At 39.0% G+C, this 16,602-nt stretch overlaps 1 protein-coding gene and 1 pseudogene across 1 annotated transcript; one reads left to right on the forward strand and one right to left on the reverse strand.

Moving 5' to 3' along the window:
• The first annotated feature begins 244 nt into the window (after window positions 1-244).
• On the forward strand, window positions 245-9,206 carry LOC127868885 (uncharacterized). The gene is made up of 2 exons (XM_052411024.1): window positions 245-4,198; window positions 4,611-9,206. The coding sequence occupies exon 1, from the start codon at window positions 997-999 to the stop codon at window positions 1,792-1,794; it is 798 nt and encodes a 265-aa protein (XP_052266984.1). The 5' UTR covers window positions 245-996; the 3' UTR covers window positions 1,795-4,198; window positions 4,611-9,206.
• A 4,079-nt stretch (window positions 9,207-13,285) lies between these two features.
• Window positions 13,286-14,257, reverse strand: LOC127870064 (allatostatin-A receptor-like; annotated as a pseudogene).
• Between the last annotated feature and the right edge of the window lie 2,345 nt (window positions 14,258-16,602).

Below are 16,602 nucleotides of genomic sequence, written 5' to 3' on the forward strand. Positions count from 1 at the left end.
TCGTAGGCCCAGTAGAGTTAAAGATTGGTAACTACTGGTATCAGCAGCATTTGTATGTAGTCCCCGACAAATGTAGATATGCTACTTGGTTTCGACATTTTGATGAATCTGGGCAGGGCCATCATCAATATGGCAGAGGCCACTATTATTTTTGATGGGCAGGTTTTGAGCCTCGAGGGGGGAAGCCTACAGCATACCGACCACGTGCATGACGCAGTAGTTCCGTTTGCGTTGCCGACAGCTTCAGAAGTCGTCCGGGATCCACAGATGGGTCCGATGAGAGAACTGAGCGGGACCATGGGGGTTCTAGTTATGTCGGTACGTTTCGCGTGCAGCGGGTGGCGGTCCAGTCTGGAGATAGGGCCGTCCCGACCGCCGGACATGCAGATCCGGCTGGTGTCACCGCGGCAGACCGTCGGAAGAGGGCTTCCGGTTATGGCGTAACATCGGAAGTCCGCTGGAACAGTGCGTGCGGTTACCGAGTCTCCACTAGTAACATCAAGCTGCCGACCGTTCAAGAAGTTGTCCGTCACATTGGGGTGTGCACCGACGAGAGCACTGAAGGAGGCAACGATGAGACTGTAGGCGTCGATGATGCGGTTCCGTTGGCGCTACCAACAGTTCGCGAAGTTGTCCGTCACATTGGGGTGTGTACCGACATAAGCACTGAAGGAGGCAACGGTAAGACTGGCGGCGTCGGCGGCAGAGAAGACGAGTTCACCGAAGGCATCGATGATGCGGTTCCGTTGCAGCTACCTACAGTTTGCGAAGTTGTCCGTCACATTTGGGTGTGCACCGACATGAGCACTGTAAGGGGCAACGGTGAGACTGGCGGCGTCGGTGACGGTGAAGCTACAGCGGAGGGAGAAAACAGTTGCAATCCGTATCCAGTCCAGCAGGGATCTTCCAGATTTGTTGATTTTATTTTTATTTTTTTGTTATGCTTGGCTTCGTCATCGGTGTTGCGGAGTATTTACTTTCCCATTTCCTTTTAGTATGGACACTAGCGAGATCGTCCCGATAGCAGCCCTAGAAGAGTCGTCTAGCTACGGGAACTCTGTCGGCATAGTCCTTACAGGGTTGCTTAAGAGACCTGCCGGCATAGTCCCGCAGGAGGTGTCCAGTGTGGGCAACGCAGCCCTAGAAGAGTCGTCTAGCTACGGGAACTCTGTCGGCATAGTCCTTACAGAGTTGCCCAAGAGACCTGCCGGCATAGTCCCGCAGGAAGTGTCCAGTGTGGGCAACGCAGCCCTAGAAGAGTCGTCTAGCTACGGGAACTCTGTCGGCATAGTCCTTACAGAGTTGCCTAAGAGACCTGCCGGCATAGTCCCGCAGGAGTTGTCCAGTTTTCGGAACACGTCAGAAGAGTCGTCTAGCTACGGGAACTCTGTCGGCATAGTCCTTACAGAGTTGCCCAAGAGACCTGCCGGCATAGTCCCGCAGGAGTTGTCCAGTTTTCGGAACACGTCAGAAGAGTCGTCTAGCTACGGGAACTCTGTCGGCATAGTCCTTACAGAGTTGCCCAAGAGACCTGCCGGCATAGTCCCGCAGGAGTTGTACAGTTTTCGGAACACGTCAGCAGAATCGTCTAGCTACGGGAACTCTGTCGGCATAGTCCTTACAGAGTTGCCCAAAAGACCTGTCGGTATAGTCCCGCAGGAGTTGTCCAGCTTTCGGAACACGTCCGAAGAGTCGTCTTGCCACGGGAACTCTGTCGGCATAGTCCTTACAGAGTTGCCCAAGAGACCTGCCGGCATAGTCCCGCAGGAGTTGTCCAGTTTTCGGAACACGTGAGAAGAATCGTCTAGCTACGGGAACTCTGTCGGCATAGTCCTTACAGAGTTGCCCAAGAGACCTGCCGGCATAGTCCCGCAGGAGTTGTCCAGTTTTCGGAGCACGTCAGAAGAATCGTCTAGCTACGGGAACCCTGTCGGCAAAGTCCTTACAGGGTTGCCCAAAAGACCTGTCGGCATAGTCCCACAGGAGTTGTCCAGTCTTCGGAGCACGTCAGAAGAATCGTCTAACTACGGCAACTCTGTCGGCATAGTCCTAACAGGGTTGCCCAAGAGACCTGTCGGCATAGTCCCACAGGAGTTGTCCAGTCGCCGGTTTCCTTCTGGTAACACCCAGAGGAACCAGTTTAGTCATGGCGACTCCTCGGTAAACCGCCAGAGCGGTTACGGAGTCGCCTCGTGTGTACTCCGGAAGATCTCGGATGATTGATCACGGGGACCTTTCAGGCGTGGCTCTGAAGGGTGGTGACCCTTAAGTTCTCGCCGTTGGGAGCGGTCCCAGTGGTGGAAATAAGGTAAGTGTGTAAGCGAGCGTGGGGGCCTGAAGTAATTATCTATTTAAAGGGTGGGGGTGGGTACCTCTGTTTTTCTCTGTTTTTCTTGTTTTATTTTAGTTGTGTTTCGCTCCATTTAGTGTCAGTGAAGTGTTAACTTGTTATGTGTCAAAAAATTATGTTGATAGAATCGTTATGTTTGATTAATCAGGCACGTGTCCACTTATCCGATTAGTCCCTTATTGGCCTCGCCCACCAGTCCATATTTTGGTTATTATTTATTAACTTTGAATACATTTTTAGACTGGTTACTCTTGGTTATCGTGACAACGCAGGGTTGATTTCAATGTCATGACATCCGGCAACTGATACCTTTTTCATGTTTCTGTTCAGGTTTACCTGAGTGGAAGTGGAGATGTTTGAGCTGGTTTTGCCACCGGAAATAGAGAAAACATACATATTTGTGTGATTTTGTTATAGACATAACATTTATATAAATTATTATTATTATTTCGTACTTGTACTGACGGTGTGTTTTCACGCGAGTGTAATACGCCTGATGTCGTAATGGGTACACGTCGCCTCGCTGAAAACTGGGGGGTAGTTGGCGGCAGGGCGAGGCATTTAGAGTACTCTTTATCAGATCCAGCTGTGAGCTCTTGCAGCCACTTTTATTTATATTTCTCTGAATAACCACTCATGGACATGTCGTCATTGTGTATTATGCCATTAGAATATGTAAATTGTTGCATGTCATGAACTGTGGGGAACTGTTGCATGTCAGGAAACGTGGGAAACTGTTGTTCACAGCTGAAGGCTGTCCATGGCTAAAGCTTTGTGGAGTTACTGGCTGGGCGAGCCCATTAATCTCTCAGCATGAGACTGTGAACGGCAATATAAAGCAATTCTAAAATGTTAGCATTCTATTTACATTTTATTTCAGACCAGGGATCACTGACACTTTATGGAGGGTATTACACTTTAATTGGGGTATGCATGCATATTAAAATATTCTTGGTGGTCGTACGAAAACCGGCCAATGGGTTAAATAAGTTGCGGTCTATTTAGGGTTGAGGCCCCCATTCTGCGCACGTTGTGGCGTGCCTGTAGTTTTGAAACAATTAGGTTGTCCCGACTTTGGGGAGTCTGGGCACTGTCATAGTTCCGCTAAGTCGCTGCGTCTAGGCGTACATCGCATTGCAAAGGCGCCCTCCTTGCTTACAAAAGGGGCATTGGGGTCCGAGAGATAGTCAATATACTTCCTTGGGGTGCATGGGACGGCTTGGACGCAGTGGCTTAAGAGTACGTTGCATGGCGAAGGCGACCTCCTTGCTTACGAAAGGGGCATTGGGGTCCGAGAGATAGTCAATATACTTTCTCGGGTGCGACGGGATGTCTGTGGCGGACTGACTATGACATTCGGTGGGACGATTCCTTTGTGAGTAGGGGGTCGCCCTAAAAAGAGAAAAGTGAGGGGAGTGTAGTGCCAGTGCCAAGCCCCCCTGCAGAGTGGTACCCGGCTTGCGTCGTTCATGTGACGGGACCATGCTGCATGATGTGGAGCCAATGGGATGGACGCAGATGCCTGATGGGATGACCATGCTCTCTTGCTACCGTGTCCGCGGACGTGTGCAGACATGTTACCTGAGGTGAGTATTTCCAGGAGCCTATGTGTGTGCCGGTATGTATTAGCCTGTGGATGTGAGCCTGTGTATGTGTTAGCCTGTGACGTAAGTATAAGCCTGTGACTTAGTGTCTTGCCAGGTAGGTTTAGCCTGTGCGTGGGGTAGGTTTTCCCAGGAGGAACAGTGGCGTGTAGCCGAAGACGATAGCGGACGAGTGTTTCCCTCGAAGTGTGTACTGCCGAGGACGACGTCTGCCATCCTGACAAGGTTTACAGTCGAAACCCATGTGAGTGCAGTAGATTAATGTCGTTGTTAGTAGTCGCTATAATTGCAGGCGAAACCCACTGAGAGCTAACCGAAATAAACACCACAATATTGATGACAATCTTAAAAAAATAATAAAAAGAATGTATCGTTTCAAAAAAGAAGCTTCAGTCATTCCTTTTGTGTTTTGTGTCATATTTCTTCTTCACGTGTCATTTTATTATGGTTTTTTATTGATAAAGCTATTTTTATCTATTGAAAATGTATAGCGGTGGCGAGAAAAACAAAAAACTACGGAAGCCTATACATGCCATGAAATATTTTGTTATTTAACTTTCGCTAGAACAAAATTGACAAAACTGGCTCTAAATTATTATAATTAAAAGTTTGAGGGGTTTTGTATTATATGTATACACGTTTTTTTCTCATTTCAGAATGTCCAGTACCAAGTAACTGTGCATAATTTGCAACATCTGTATAGACGATGCAAAAAAGCAGCAAAGTTTACAGAGAAATGGTGCAGTTCGATAAACGGAGCAAGAAAAAAACAAAGTACTACCATTTTTAACAGACATGGTCAGTTCGTTCATGTGGAATGTAGCAAATAGTATTGTAATCAAAATACAATTTCCCAGGATGAATAACAGAAAAAACAACAATCTGAATGTAGGGAATCAAGATCCAAACTTGATTAATTTATTTTTTAAAGAACACTGCTTGTTTTGTTTAGCTTGTTTTATGTATTAAGAAAAAGGTGGTCATGCTGTATTCGCTGTTCGGACTCTGGACTTTCAGAGGCCATTGCAAGATATCTGTGAAACAAACAAAGATGATTGGGCTGCTGCCTTTCGTTCACGTTTGGAAATTGTATCCGATTTGCCAGCAGCAACTGCAGATGCCGTGAACCGTCAAATGTGCAATATCAATTTCAGAACCAATAAGGCAATTCCTGTCTACTTCCAACATGAACACCTGAAAAAAGAAAGACATCCTCAGGAAGACCAAGTGACGCAGATGCAGGAGACGCATGACAACAGTTTACTTTTTAAATGGAAATGGGGATAAAAAAAATTAACTATTTATGAATTTACAGACAAAATGAAGAAATTGTGTGGTGAGAAAGCTTATAGAGCTTAATACAATGAACATATATTGGACGAATATTTTGAGGAATCTGCGATTATAACAGAGATAAATGGCAAACAAAACATCGAAAAATACTGCAGCATTAATAGTTCATGATTTGTATTGTGCAAAGAGATATGACGATCCTTATAAAGAAAAAATGAAACTTTTTGAAAGCAGCAGTAAATCTTTTCAGCAATGATTTAAAGTCTGCTTATACAGACACAACTATTTTGTGTATCCAAATCCAGATGTGATTTAATCTGATGGTATGAATACACAGTTTATGCCGCAAAGAATTATGCAGTTTTTGCAAGATTTATAAGCGCAAAGGGTTATATAAAAGTATGTTCAATAGGACAAGCTATCATGCAGACAGCCCGTCAAAGGTCGGTTCTTTGCCCTTTGGCTTTGCATTTAGGACTAAGTGTTCAGTTGCTTCAAAGTATCTACCGGTAATTGATATTTGGAATAGTGTGTGCTACTGTTTTTCTTACTAAGAGGTTTGAAGCAATTGCTGCAAATGCTAATAAAACATATAAACAATTTCCTAACCGACATGTATAAACAGTTTGTAGCAGACAATGTATATCATAGTCTTATAACACTTGATGGTCATATTACCTTTCAAGGTATGGGTCTGGTAGCCTGCGTTACCCTGAGGAAACTTTGGTTATACACCTATCAAACAGATCGCAGTCTCAGCTGAGGAACCTATTGCTGCCGGAAAATTGATATTTATTTTTACAGACAACCAGAAGGTCAAAAACTACCTGTTACATTCGCAGATTTGACAACATTAAAGGTGACTGACACTGGTTCTAAGATTATGTTTCGTTCACAAATACCGGTACTTGACCTGCTGTTCGTAGCAGGTTTAATGCAAATGGTGAGAAAAGGAGATTTTCCTGAAAAATCTAATGGTGTATTTTTACCAATGATAGACATGGACCCAAATTATATGTTATGCATTTACACTTCATTATCCTTTGTCAGCATGCACGCATGCGATAATGAACAACCTGCTATCATTACCTTTGATCAGCGATTGACTGGAAAAGCGGTCCAACTAATATGCAATGAAAACGACACAAGTCTCCTCAAAGGTATTCTCGTATGATTTGGTGGTTTGTATTGTATTCTGACTAACCTTGCTTGTATCGGTCAGCTTATGTCAGGCTCAGATTGAAATTACTTATTGGAGACAGTATTCTGCGTTCCAAGGCGGTTACCCCAGCTTTTTTCATATTTTGTGTTTATGTTGGTTTGTTTTGTGCTGTATTGTGCTGTTTTATACTGTTTGGGCAATCGGTCACTTGCCTTAAATACAGGACCAACTAATTGTTTTTAATGAAAATTCAATACTGCTCCAGCAGCTGGAGTTTCACTTCTTTATATTGTAATGAACTTATTGATTTGTACGAGAAGCTTGTTTCTGGTCAAATTGACTTTAATCCGTCTACAGCAATAGGTTTTTAGATGAAATGTACACGTCCTTCCAAAAATATAAACTAGCAATTTCAAAAATTCCAACAGCTGCACTTTGGCTACAATATTTTGAAATGATAAACCTTTTTAAGAACAAACATTTAGCACGGCAGATGTAGGAGTGGATTTGTTAGGAATCAACACTTCACCCAGCATATTTGGGTTGGGCAAAAGTACAGGACAATCTCGTACCTACAGAGACCGATATACAGGTTGCTCCTGAAAACTTTTCAACATGATCTGGTGTGAATGTAAGCAGAATTGTGACTCGAAAAGGTGCACATGTATGAAAACTGGACTCGAATGCTCCACTGCTTGCGGTGAATTAAGGGTACAAGTTGTTCGAACAGCACATAATTTATTTACTCGGATTCGGAATAGTTTTTGTTGAAAGACATGTATACTACATTACTAAACTACATAACTAAAGCATTGGCACGTTTGTTTAAACTCTGGATTAGTTTTGAAGAAAACATGACCCGAAAGGCAAATGCAATTTCTCCGACGACTATAAGTTTGGATCTATGGTGTTCAAAGTCTTATTTATATGGTTGATCAGATATTCTTGTTTACGCTTTTGTGCTGTGTTTTTGTAAATAATGTATTATGTGCATGTTACAATGTGTTCTTGTAGATATATTATTTTTGGTCATTTAATATTTAGAGTTGTACACTATAAAATAGTATGATACCTTTCAGACGGATAATACATCCAGGAATGTAACAATATTCCAAGTTGGACTACATGAACTGTACTGTCTTGTAAATTAAACAGACTGAGGTTTTATTTTTTGGGTAATTGGGTATCTCGTTTCTATCTACCCCCAAATAAGGTAAACTTTTTGCCAAAATTTGAAGCAGGCAATAATGAATTAAAGCAATGATTTAATATATATTTATACAAGTGTTCCGCGGTCGGAGACATATGACCCCCCCCCCAAACGTGGCCTTGACCGTGACCTTTACCTAGTGACCTGTAAATCAATAGGGGTCATCTGCCAGTCACGATCAATGTACCAATGAAGTTTCATGACCCTAGGCCTAAGCGTTCTTGAGTTATCATCCGGAAAACATTTGGTGGACGGACCGGCAGACGGACCGACAAGTGCAAAACAATATACCCCCTTTTCTTCGAAGGGGGGGGGGGCATAATAAGCAAAATATACTAAAAGCATACGATTACTTGGTAACACCATAGAGATTCATTTGGAAAAATATAACTTATTTAATAAATAAAAGACATTTCTGTTTACGTTCACCGGGCATTGTCTAATTTGTAGATACTGAAATACCCCACCCACTTTTTAACTATTGTTTGGTCAATAACTAATAATTTGACAATTTTAAGTTTGCTTAATAAACTTAAAAATGCATATTTATTGTTTAGTTTATTAATTCAAAACATAGGACACCTACAATTGCAGATTTAAAAACAACAAAAAACAGACCAAGCACAATCATCAACTATGTGATTGAGTATATTTGTTTGTAATTTTCTCCCGTACAGACACTAACTACAACTGATTGTTTTTAGTTTTCCCCTCATTAGATTCTTTTAGACTTTTGATATGTTTAAGAGTGAGGGTTGAGTTATCAAAATCTGTCATCATACTTTCTGTTTCAATTTGTTTGAGGTTAAGCCTATTTGAGGGCTAGATTGACTTGACAAAACGCGCATTCAATAATTATGTAAATCATGCTATCAAATTTATTCCCACGTGAAGATTAAAATGCGAACCAGCATTCAAATGTCACTATCATACATGCATACGCTAGATATATGAACGAGTTTGTGTGATATCGCACAAATAAAGCACATGTTTGTCCCGTGAACGCTCACAGTAAAGATGTTAACATCTTTCAAATTCACACTGCAAAAATATGTTCGTTGTGTACTTTGACAGTCACATTCGTTGGTGCTCTGGACGATGCTTCGTGCAATAAAATCAGTTTCATTGGAATATTGGAATGGTTTGTATGTTGAATTATTGTGTTGTTGTGTCTGTATTTGTGTTGATGTGGTCATAAATAAATACATGTAGTAAAGGTCAATTTATTGTCTCCTTTATCATATGACATACATTTACTTAGTGTGGAAATTCTGTCCTCTATTTTTTGCGTTTACCAATGAAAGCTGATGCAATACTTGTACCTGTTATGTCCAATCATAATTAAGAATTATTCTGATGAAATATGTTCATTGTGCATTCGATATTCAAAGACCATCAAGCGGACGTAAGTCCATCCTCATGGTCTTCCTTTAATCCAACCTGGTGAGTTTTTAAATTGTTTTCCTTTATTGAACATTTTGTATAATAAAATGTGTGTGCATTTTAAGCGATATTAATTTCATTCATATTTTGTTGTATCGCTTGTTTTGTTCTGTTTGTAAAATATTGCCATGTTTTGTATATATTTTTCCGTTATAACTATATTGGTCAACGTCTCCAATAAAATGGAGATAATTACCCATGGAATTGGTTTATCATCTGCCCCCACTACCTCTACACACATGAGTACCAAGAATGCGATGCTGGACTATTGTATACACACCGTTCTTACTGACGCGAAAGGAATTGTGGGTAGCACTTCTTTTACGAGTGAAAAGTGAAAGCGAAAGTAGGTCAGGTAATCGTGCTTCTGATATTCGCTATCAGTCTTAATAGAGAAAATCAAATTTAAACATATTTAAATTACATTTCTTTAAACAACATTTCGTTTTAAACACACAATAAAAACGATTTTTCTTTCATTAAAAGCATTTTCATTCCTACGCAGAACTACTTTGGCGGAAGCATAATCCCCCAAAGCAGGGGAATGTGATGCGTCTTAGTATAGAGGTGACGATAACGTAGTGACGTCACCATCTATGTATAGAATGATAACGTAGTGACGTCACCATCTATCTGTAGAATGATGCTATACTAACTTCAGCTTCATGGTGTAGTTTATACCGCGGGTATCTGAAAGCAGAATTGATAGGACTTGTCAAGCTTTTCAGATCACAACCTACATATATAATGAATTTAGCTGTATTACAATAAACATTGAACTTTGAAAGAGTTTTAAAGGGTTCTTTGTTAAAATGTCAACGGAAATAAATGGTTGTTTTCAACATAGTGTTATAAAGATAAATTTTGAAACCAAGCATTGAGGTGAGCCATATTGACATCTAAGTGATACATTTATATTCAGGAAATCTTGTTAATACAGGATCTAGATAAAGCCAGTGTGGGCAGCGAAAACACTCGCATGAGGATGAGTATTGACAAATAGTGACATTATTTTATTGTTTACGTACCACGTGTACTTTAACACTTGCTTTCGATTAAATAACATACTTCTTACACTCTTAGACTTACGTCAGAAATGAATGCCATAAAAATAATGGCCTGTGCCAAAATCCATAAGTAATCACTGCACTAACAACTCAGGTGTATGCTGAATACTATTTGTGTGCACGTTGTATGGTATTTTTTCTGATTGTTCGCATAAATAAACCTATTTTTATACATAAATAAATCAGCCGAACGTTGATACACTTGGCTACAAATGCATTTATGGTTACAGAAAGTATATAGACAGCCTTTGAGGCGAATTAATTACTTTCATATAATGCGTTTATCCTAATGGTACTCAGTGTTTATATAACATATTACGCGTGGAATGTACTGCGTTGTTATTTGTGTTGCCGTCAATTGTTCACGTAAATTGCTTAAGTACATAAACATGCATATGTAACGGTTCACTCCTTTCCGGTCATTCAGCGCATGGCCCAAAACAACATGGATTAGTTTGGGCAAACAGGGGTTAATTTGCTGCCACTAGTCCACAATGACTTTGTGAACAAATATTTAAGTTAAACTTAAATTTCTTCTACTTTTTTTATTTCACAATCACACATTTATTCAAGAAAGTACACAAGAAAAACACTTGTATGATTAGTAACGGAAAGTATATTCAAAACATTAAAATGTTGATATCAATGCACAAGTTTTCAATAGTAATAATTTATACTAAAAGCATCCGTCCGTTTTCCTCTCTCATTTTCTCCAATATACAATTCAAATAAGACTGTATGGAAATTTCTGGAAATTTGCAAATTTCTGGAAATTTGCAGAAATGAAAAGATTTATGGCAATTTGCAAAAACGAAGAGGTACTCATGGAAGATTAGGCCTACACCTGGTATTTATTACAAGTATGTGAGACCAGCAATAATATTACAGAAATATTCATTACTTTAGCTTGAACATAATTAAATGGCCAAAATAAGCTTATTAAAAATGCAACACATTTCTCTCCTGATAATGAAACGGAATACTATTCGTATTTTAAAAGCTCTGCACACACCGGTTTAAAACGCTTTATATTGACAATTCATCGGCGATGACACCAGTTGTATATTTTTTTAATTGCATGTTTTGCTATTGCGTGTTCAGCTATTTCAGATGATTTATATTTAAACAACTTATACAAAGAATAGGCTCTAATCTTTCGGCTGAATCGTTCCTGAAAGCCTGATTAGGCTACCGAAATTCGTCAGTTTGCTATACATAACACAGTATGTCATCAATTTTCAATCGAAAAGTATTTCAATTTGAAGATTAACTCTGTCTTGTTGGCATATCGTAATACGCCAAAATGTACGACGGAGGAAACTCCTGCAAAACTGTTTTTGGTCGGAATTTGCGCGGTAAACTAGATTTGATGATACCCGACACACAGACACGAGTCACTAATGGTCAAATGAAATTGTCAATGGCTGGCAATAGAAAAGTTCGCGAATTCGAATTAGGCCAACGTATCATAGCGCCAGATTTCGGACCTACTTAAAAGGAAAAATGGATCACTGGGTCAATAGTTTGTCGAGATGGTTCACTTTTATACAAAGTAGATATCGGGAATAATATGACATGGAAACGCCATGTTTATCAGCTTCGCGCCACGGAAATTTATAATTATTCTGGAATAAATGTACCAGTTCTCACACCCTTAGAAACTACTTTAAATGCCGCGAACACAAATGTCAGAGAAATTCAGCCGGCACCGAATTCGATGGAAATAAATGAGTCCCGGGATAATTGTAGTAATGAAACGGATTTACGATTGCCATAAAGACGCCATCCATTACGCAATAGAAGACCGCCCGAATGCCTGCAGTAACCATGACACTGATGGTTTAATGTTAAGCTAATTACGTGTTATAGTGGCATAAAGACATTAACTTTAGTTGACAGGAGAGAAAGACAGGTTATCGGTTGTTTTTACAACCTGTGTCTAATTTGGACGCTCACTAATGTTCTTAAATTGCATCCTATAATGAAGAAAAGGACATGCTTAGTTAAGAGAGGTCATGAACTTGAAATGGAAAGATTTTATTGATTTATCGTTCTAACGGTTGGAATTGTGTGGATTGATATGTACATGTAAACGCATTTGTATGTATGTTCATTTTAATTTATGTGTATGATCAATGAAATTAAAAGGGGAGAATTGTTGTGTATTTAGATAATTCCGCTATGCCACGCCTACATGTAAATGAAGCGTAGCAACGCCCCGCCCAATGTTCTTCATAACTGCATGTTGACCTCTGATATGTGTTAGTTAGTTGTGAGGCATTGATCGCTTCTATCGTTGCATGATAATAAAGTAGCCACTGAAATTACATGCGTTTCACTTCGTTTGTTTACCCAAACACAACAGGTGGTTATTTAAATACGGTAGTGTGCAATACATGTATGATATATCATATTCATGTCGATCAGTCACTGAGTTTAGTCAATGACAGTGAAATTTCATGTAAAAATGGTATATAACTTCAGTCTCTCAATACAGATAAAAAGTCACCGGAATGCTGGATTTTACGTTACTTTTTCAAGTTTTTCTAAGGGTATTACTTCCGAACTCCCTGATTGCAGGAGGGGGACACTCCCTCCCCCACCTACCTACCCCCGTCGCCACTTCGTCGCTCAACAACAATCGTTGAATGGAAAATTCGCACCCCCCCCCCCCCCACTTTTCAAAACCCTGGCTACGGGCCTGATATTTAATACAATATCAATGATTATATGGAAAGTAAAGTAATGAAAGCAATTAGATAAAAAAAAATAACTTGTCGATGACAACAATTAACATTTTATTATTAACCAGACTTTGTATACAACGCAAATAGTTTGAAAATGATAGCTTTTTTTACACATTGTATTCAGCAAATCTGGTAGAATATAAACTAGTATTATCTGAATTATCTCAAAATTAAAAACGCGAAATACAGATACAATTAAATATACGGCGCACAAGGCATACTAACATTGTATGTTAACTATACGTTTGTATTCAGACGCAATGTTTTTACATCCCCTTACCCATAAAAATTGTGTTTGATACCAGTGGTTAACATTGTTTTAGTTAAGCTGGCCGTTATTGTAGTATCTATGTTACGACGAAGTAGATATGCCTGTACATGCCGATGGTGGTATCGAATGGCCATGATGTTAGGAGTTTTTGGAGGTATTTTTGGCCTTTTTTTTCATTTCCATGTTTACAGTTCTTCTCTCATATTGGTTATAGCCACAGCAGAGTGTTTTCCGGAAACTTCGCCGGAAGTTTTCGGACAAAAACGAGTACAGAATGGGGTTTACACAGGAATTCATATACGCAAGCCCGTTGGAAGCCATCAGAATGGCCGAGAAGGTTAGGCTGTGATTAAACATGCCAAAGTGTTCAATCATAAACACAATTTGTACAGGCAACCAACAGAGGGTAAATATTACAACGACAATCACCACCATTTTTGTGACTCGTTTCTTGGCACGGATGTTTTCAGCTCTTTGTGATACACCAGGAACAACCCCATACAACAGGCGCTTCAACATGAAGCCATACAAGACACACGTCAATGTCAACGGTAGAAAATACCCAAAAACGAAAAACGACCCATAGAAGACTTTCGCAGAATACGGACTGGCAAGTGTTGCTACGTTTACACACGCCGTTTCTTGCTCGTTGTTGAATTCATAATAAATCACATCATAATGATAAAGAAGTGGTACGTGTCCACCTAGAATGATAATCCAAAGTGCAATAATGACCCATATGGTGTTCCACTTTGTTCAGTAAGACATTGACGAAATTGGATGAACCACTGCTAAATACCGGTCAAAAGACAATAAAACAAGCGTATAGACACTAGCATAAGCACAGACATAAATTGTGTAATGTACAATTTTGCACCAATCAGTTCTAAATGGCCATTTAGTAAGTACATATCTAGTTCCGGTGAATGGAACACAAAATATGATAAAACACAAATCAGCTATAGCCAAGTTCAATATCAAAATGTTTGTAGTGCTGCGCATTTGTTCATTCTTAAATATAACAAAAATAACCAATGAGTTTCCAATCAACCCTAGCACAAAAATCAGTCCAAAAATAATAGGGATGATGATTTGCACATAGGCTACGAATTCAATATACTGCTGCAAAGCTATATCTATTGTATTTGTTTGTGAAATGTTTGTTGTCATTGCCTTACAGGACACGTTATCGTGTTCACCCACTGTGCAGTTGTCTGAAGTTCCGATTATTGTAGCCATCTGAAATAGATATTTTACTGTAAAAAAGGCGACAATCAATACAAACTATAGTTCAATTATATAGCTAATTTAATAATCCCCACCAGCCGTTTCTTTGGTAAATTGTTATTCAGTTAATATGGGATAAGTCGTGGTTATGGTCAAATAAATGGGTTAAATGGGTAAAAAAAACTCATTTTACTAACAACATGCGACGCACATGATAATAACTTTTTACCCAGGGGTCAGATCAAAATTCAAAATAGTGCACCGTCGCACATATGCTCATAGCTACCATGTGTGTAAGTTTCAATGTTCTAATGCTAATAGTGTAGGAGGAAATAGTGGAGAAACACGCCCACCCAAAACCCATGCCCACATTATTAATCCCAGGGCCATTGATATAGGTAAAGGCAGCTTGGTTCCCGTCCTCTTATAAATTAATCGAGAGATCCACGGGTACTACTTCCCCGTATCCCCCCAAAAAATCGCACCCAAAATATTTCGTACCCAATTTTTTTTCGTACCCTATTTTTGTGTCGTACCAAAAATTTGTTGTACCCAATTTTTTACGTACACAATTTTTTTAGTACCCAGTTTGTTTTTCGTACCCAAATTGTTTTCATACCCAACTTTTTTTTCGTACCCAATTTTTTTTTTCATTCCCTTTCTTTTTCGTACCCAACTTTTTTTCTTACCAAATTTTTTCGTACCCAAATTTTTATCGTACCCAAATAAGTTTTTGAACCCAAATTTGTGTTCGAACCCAAATTTGTTCAAACTCAAATAAAAAAAATTAACCAATTTTTTTTCGTACCCAATTTTTTTTCCTACCCAATTTTTTTTCCTACCCCAATTTTTTTCTACCAAAATTTGTCCGTACGCAAAAATGTGTTCGTACCCAAATAATTGTTCGTACCATAATTTTTTCGTACCTATATATTTTCGTACTCAAATTTTTTTTTGTACCCAATTTTTTTTTCCTTCCGAAATTTTTTACTACCCCAACTTTTTTGGTACAATTATTTTTTGTTCCCAAGTTTTTCGTACCCACATTTTTGTCCCTACCCACATTTTTTTCGTGCCCAAATTTGTTTGGCATAATTTGTTCGTACCCAATTTTTTTCGTACCCATATTTTTATGTTACCACTTTTTTTTCGTACCAACATTTTTTACGTACCCAAAAAAAAATTCTACCCAAATTTTTCTTCGTACCCAAATTTTGTTCTTACCCAAATTTCTTTTCGTTCCCAAAATATTTTTTGTCATAATTTTTTCGTACCCAAAATGTTCGTACCCACTTTTTTTTCGTACCCAAAATTTTGTTTTAACATAACTTCTTCATTTATTCAACAATTGACTTCAAATTTGTACTAAACATCTTTTATGACAATACGGTCTATCTCGACCATCAATGTCCACATTACCCACCCCGGGGCCCCACCAACATAGGCATGCCCACCCAAAATTGCCTTTTAATATAACATCTATACGGCGTCGGGATACGCGTCAGCCTTTGCCGCGCCACTTCTAGTTGATATTGCTTTATGCAATCTTCAATAAAACAGTGGCTGATATGTAATATAACACATTTTTGAATAGGTAACACTTACTCAAATATTCAACATACTTGAACATAGTATGATAATCACTTTGTTTGTCTTATTGCCACCATTTCTGTATCAGTTATTATAACAGTCACACATTTTTCAAAGCGTAGTACAAATTGACGACAACAATTTTAGAAAAAAAAATACATGAAAACAGCTCATAAATTCGCGAAATATATGAAAATCTTCATTCTGATTATTAAAATCTAAATCTTAATAATACATTACTTTATTATCAAATGATAAGTGTGTGTCAAGTCTAGAAAATACATTTTGTATAGCTAAGTAACGCACCTTTCAGAATTAAAATCCGTTTACAACAACCACAATTGTAATGTAAACGTCCTATACATTTATAACTGCAGTGTTCAAAAGAACTAGAACGGAAAATGTATAGGCTATAAGTTGTGTTCAATCATAATATAACACGATGGACTTTCTCAGGGCGCATTTAAACAATTGCCACAGGTCTAATTGTAAAGGAATCTTCACAGCCGGGTGTTCCCTTGTAAAATGTAAAAACGGTACTTATCCCGAACTAGTATTGCACTTAACCATCCGCGAACTAATAAAGTGTCCTTTTACTGTTTGTTCTAAATACTTTATTTTACGAGTTTGTTGGAAAT

Source organism: Dreissena polymorpha, chromosome 2 (genome assembly GCF_020536995.1).
Source record: "Dreissena polymorpha isolate Duluth1 chromosome 2, UMN_Dpol_1.0, whole genome shotgun sequence".
Taxonomy (NCBI): Eukaryota; Metazoa; Mollusca; class Bivalvia; order Myida; family Dreissenidae; genus Dreissena; species Dreissena polymorpha.

Coding starts and splice junctions, on each gene's coding strand:
- LOC127868885 (XM_052411024.1), top strand. CDS start 997: ATGGACACTAGCGAGATCGTCCCGATAGCAGCCCTAGAAGAGTCGTCT.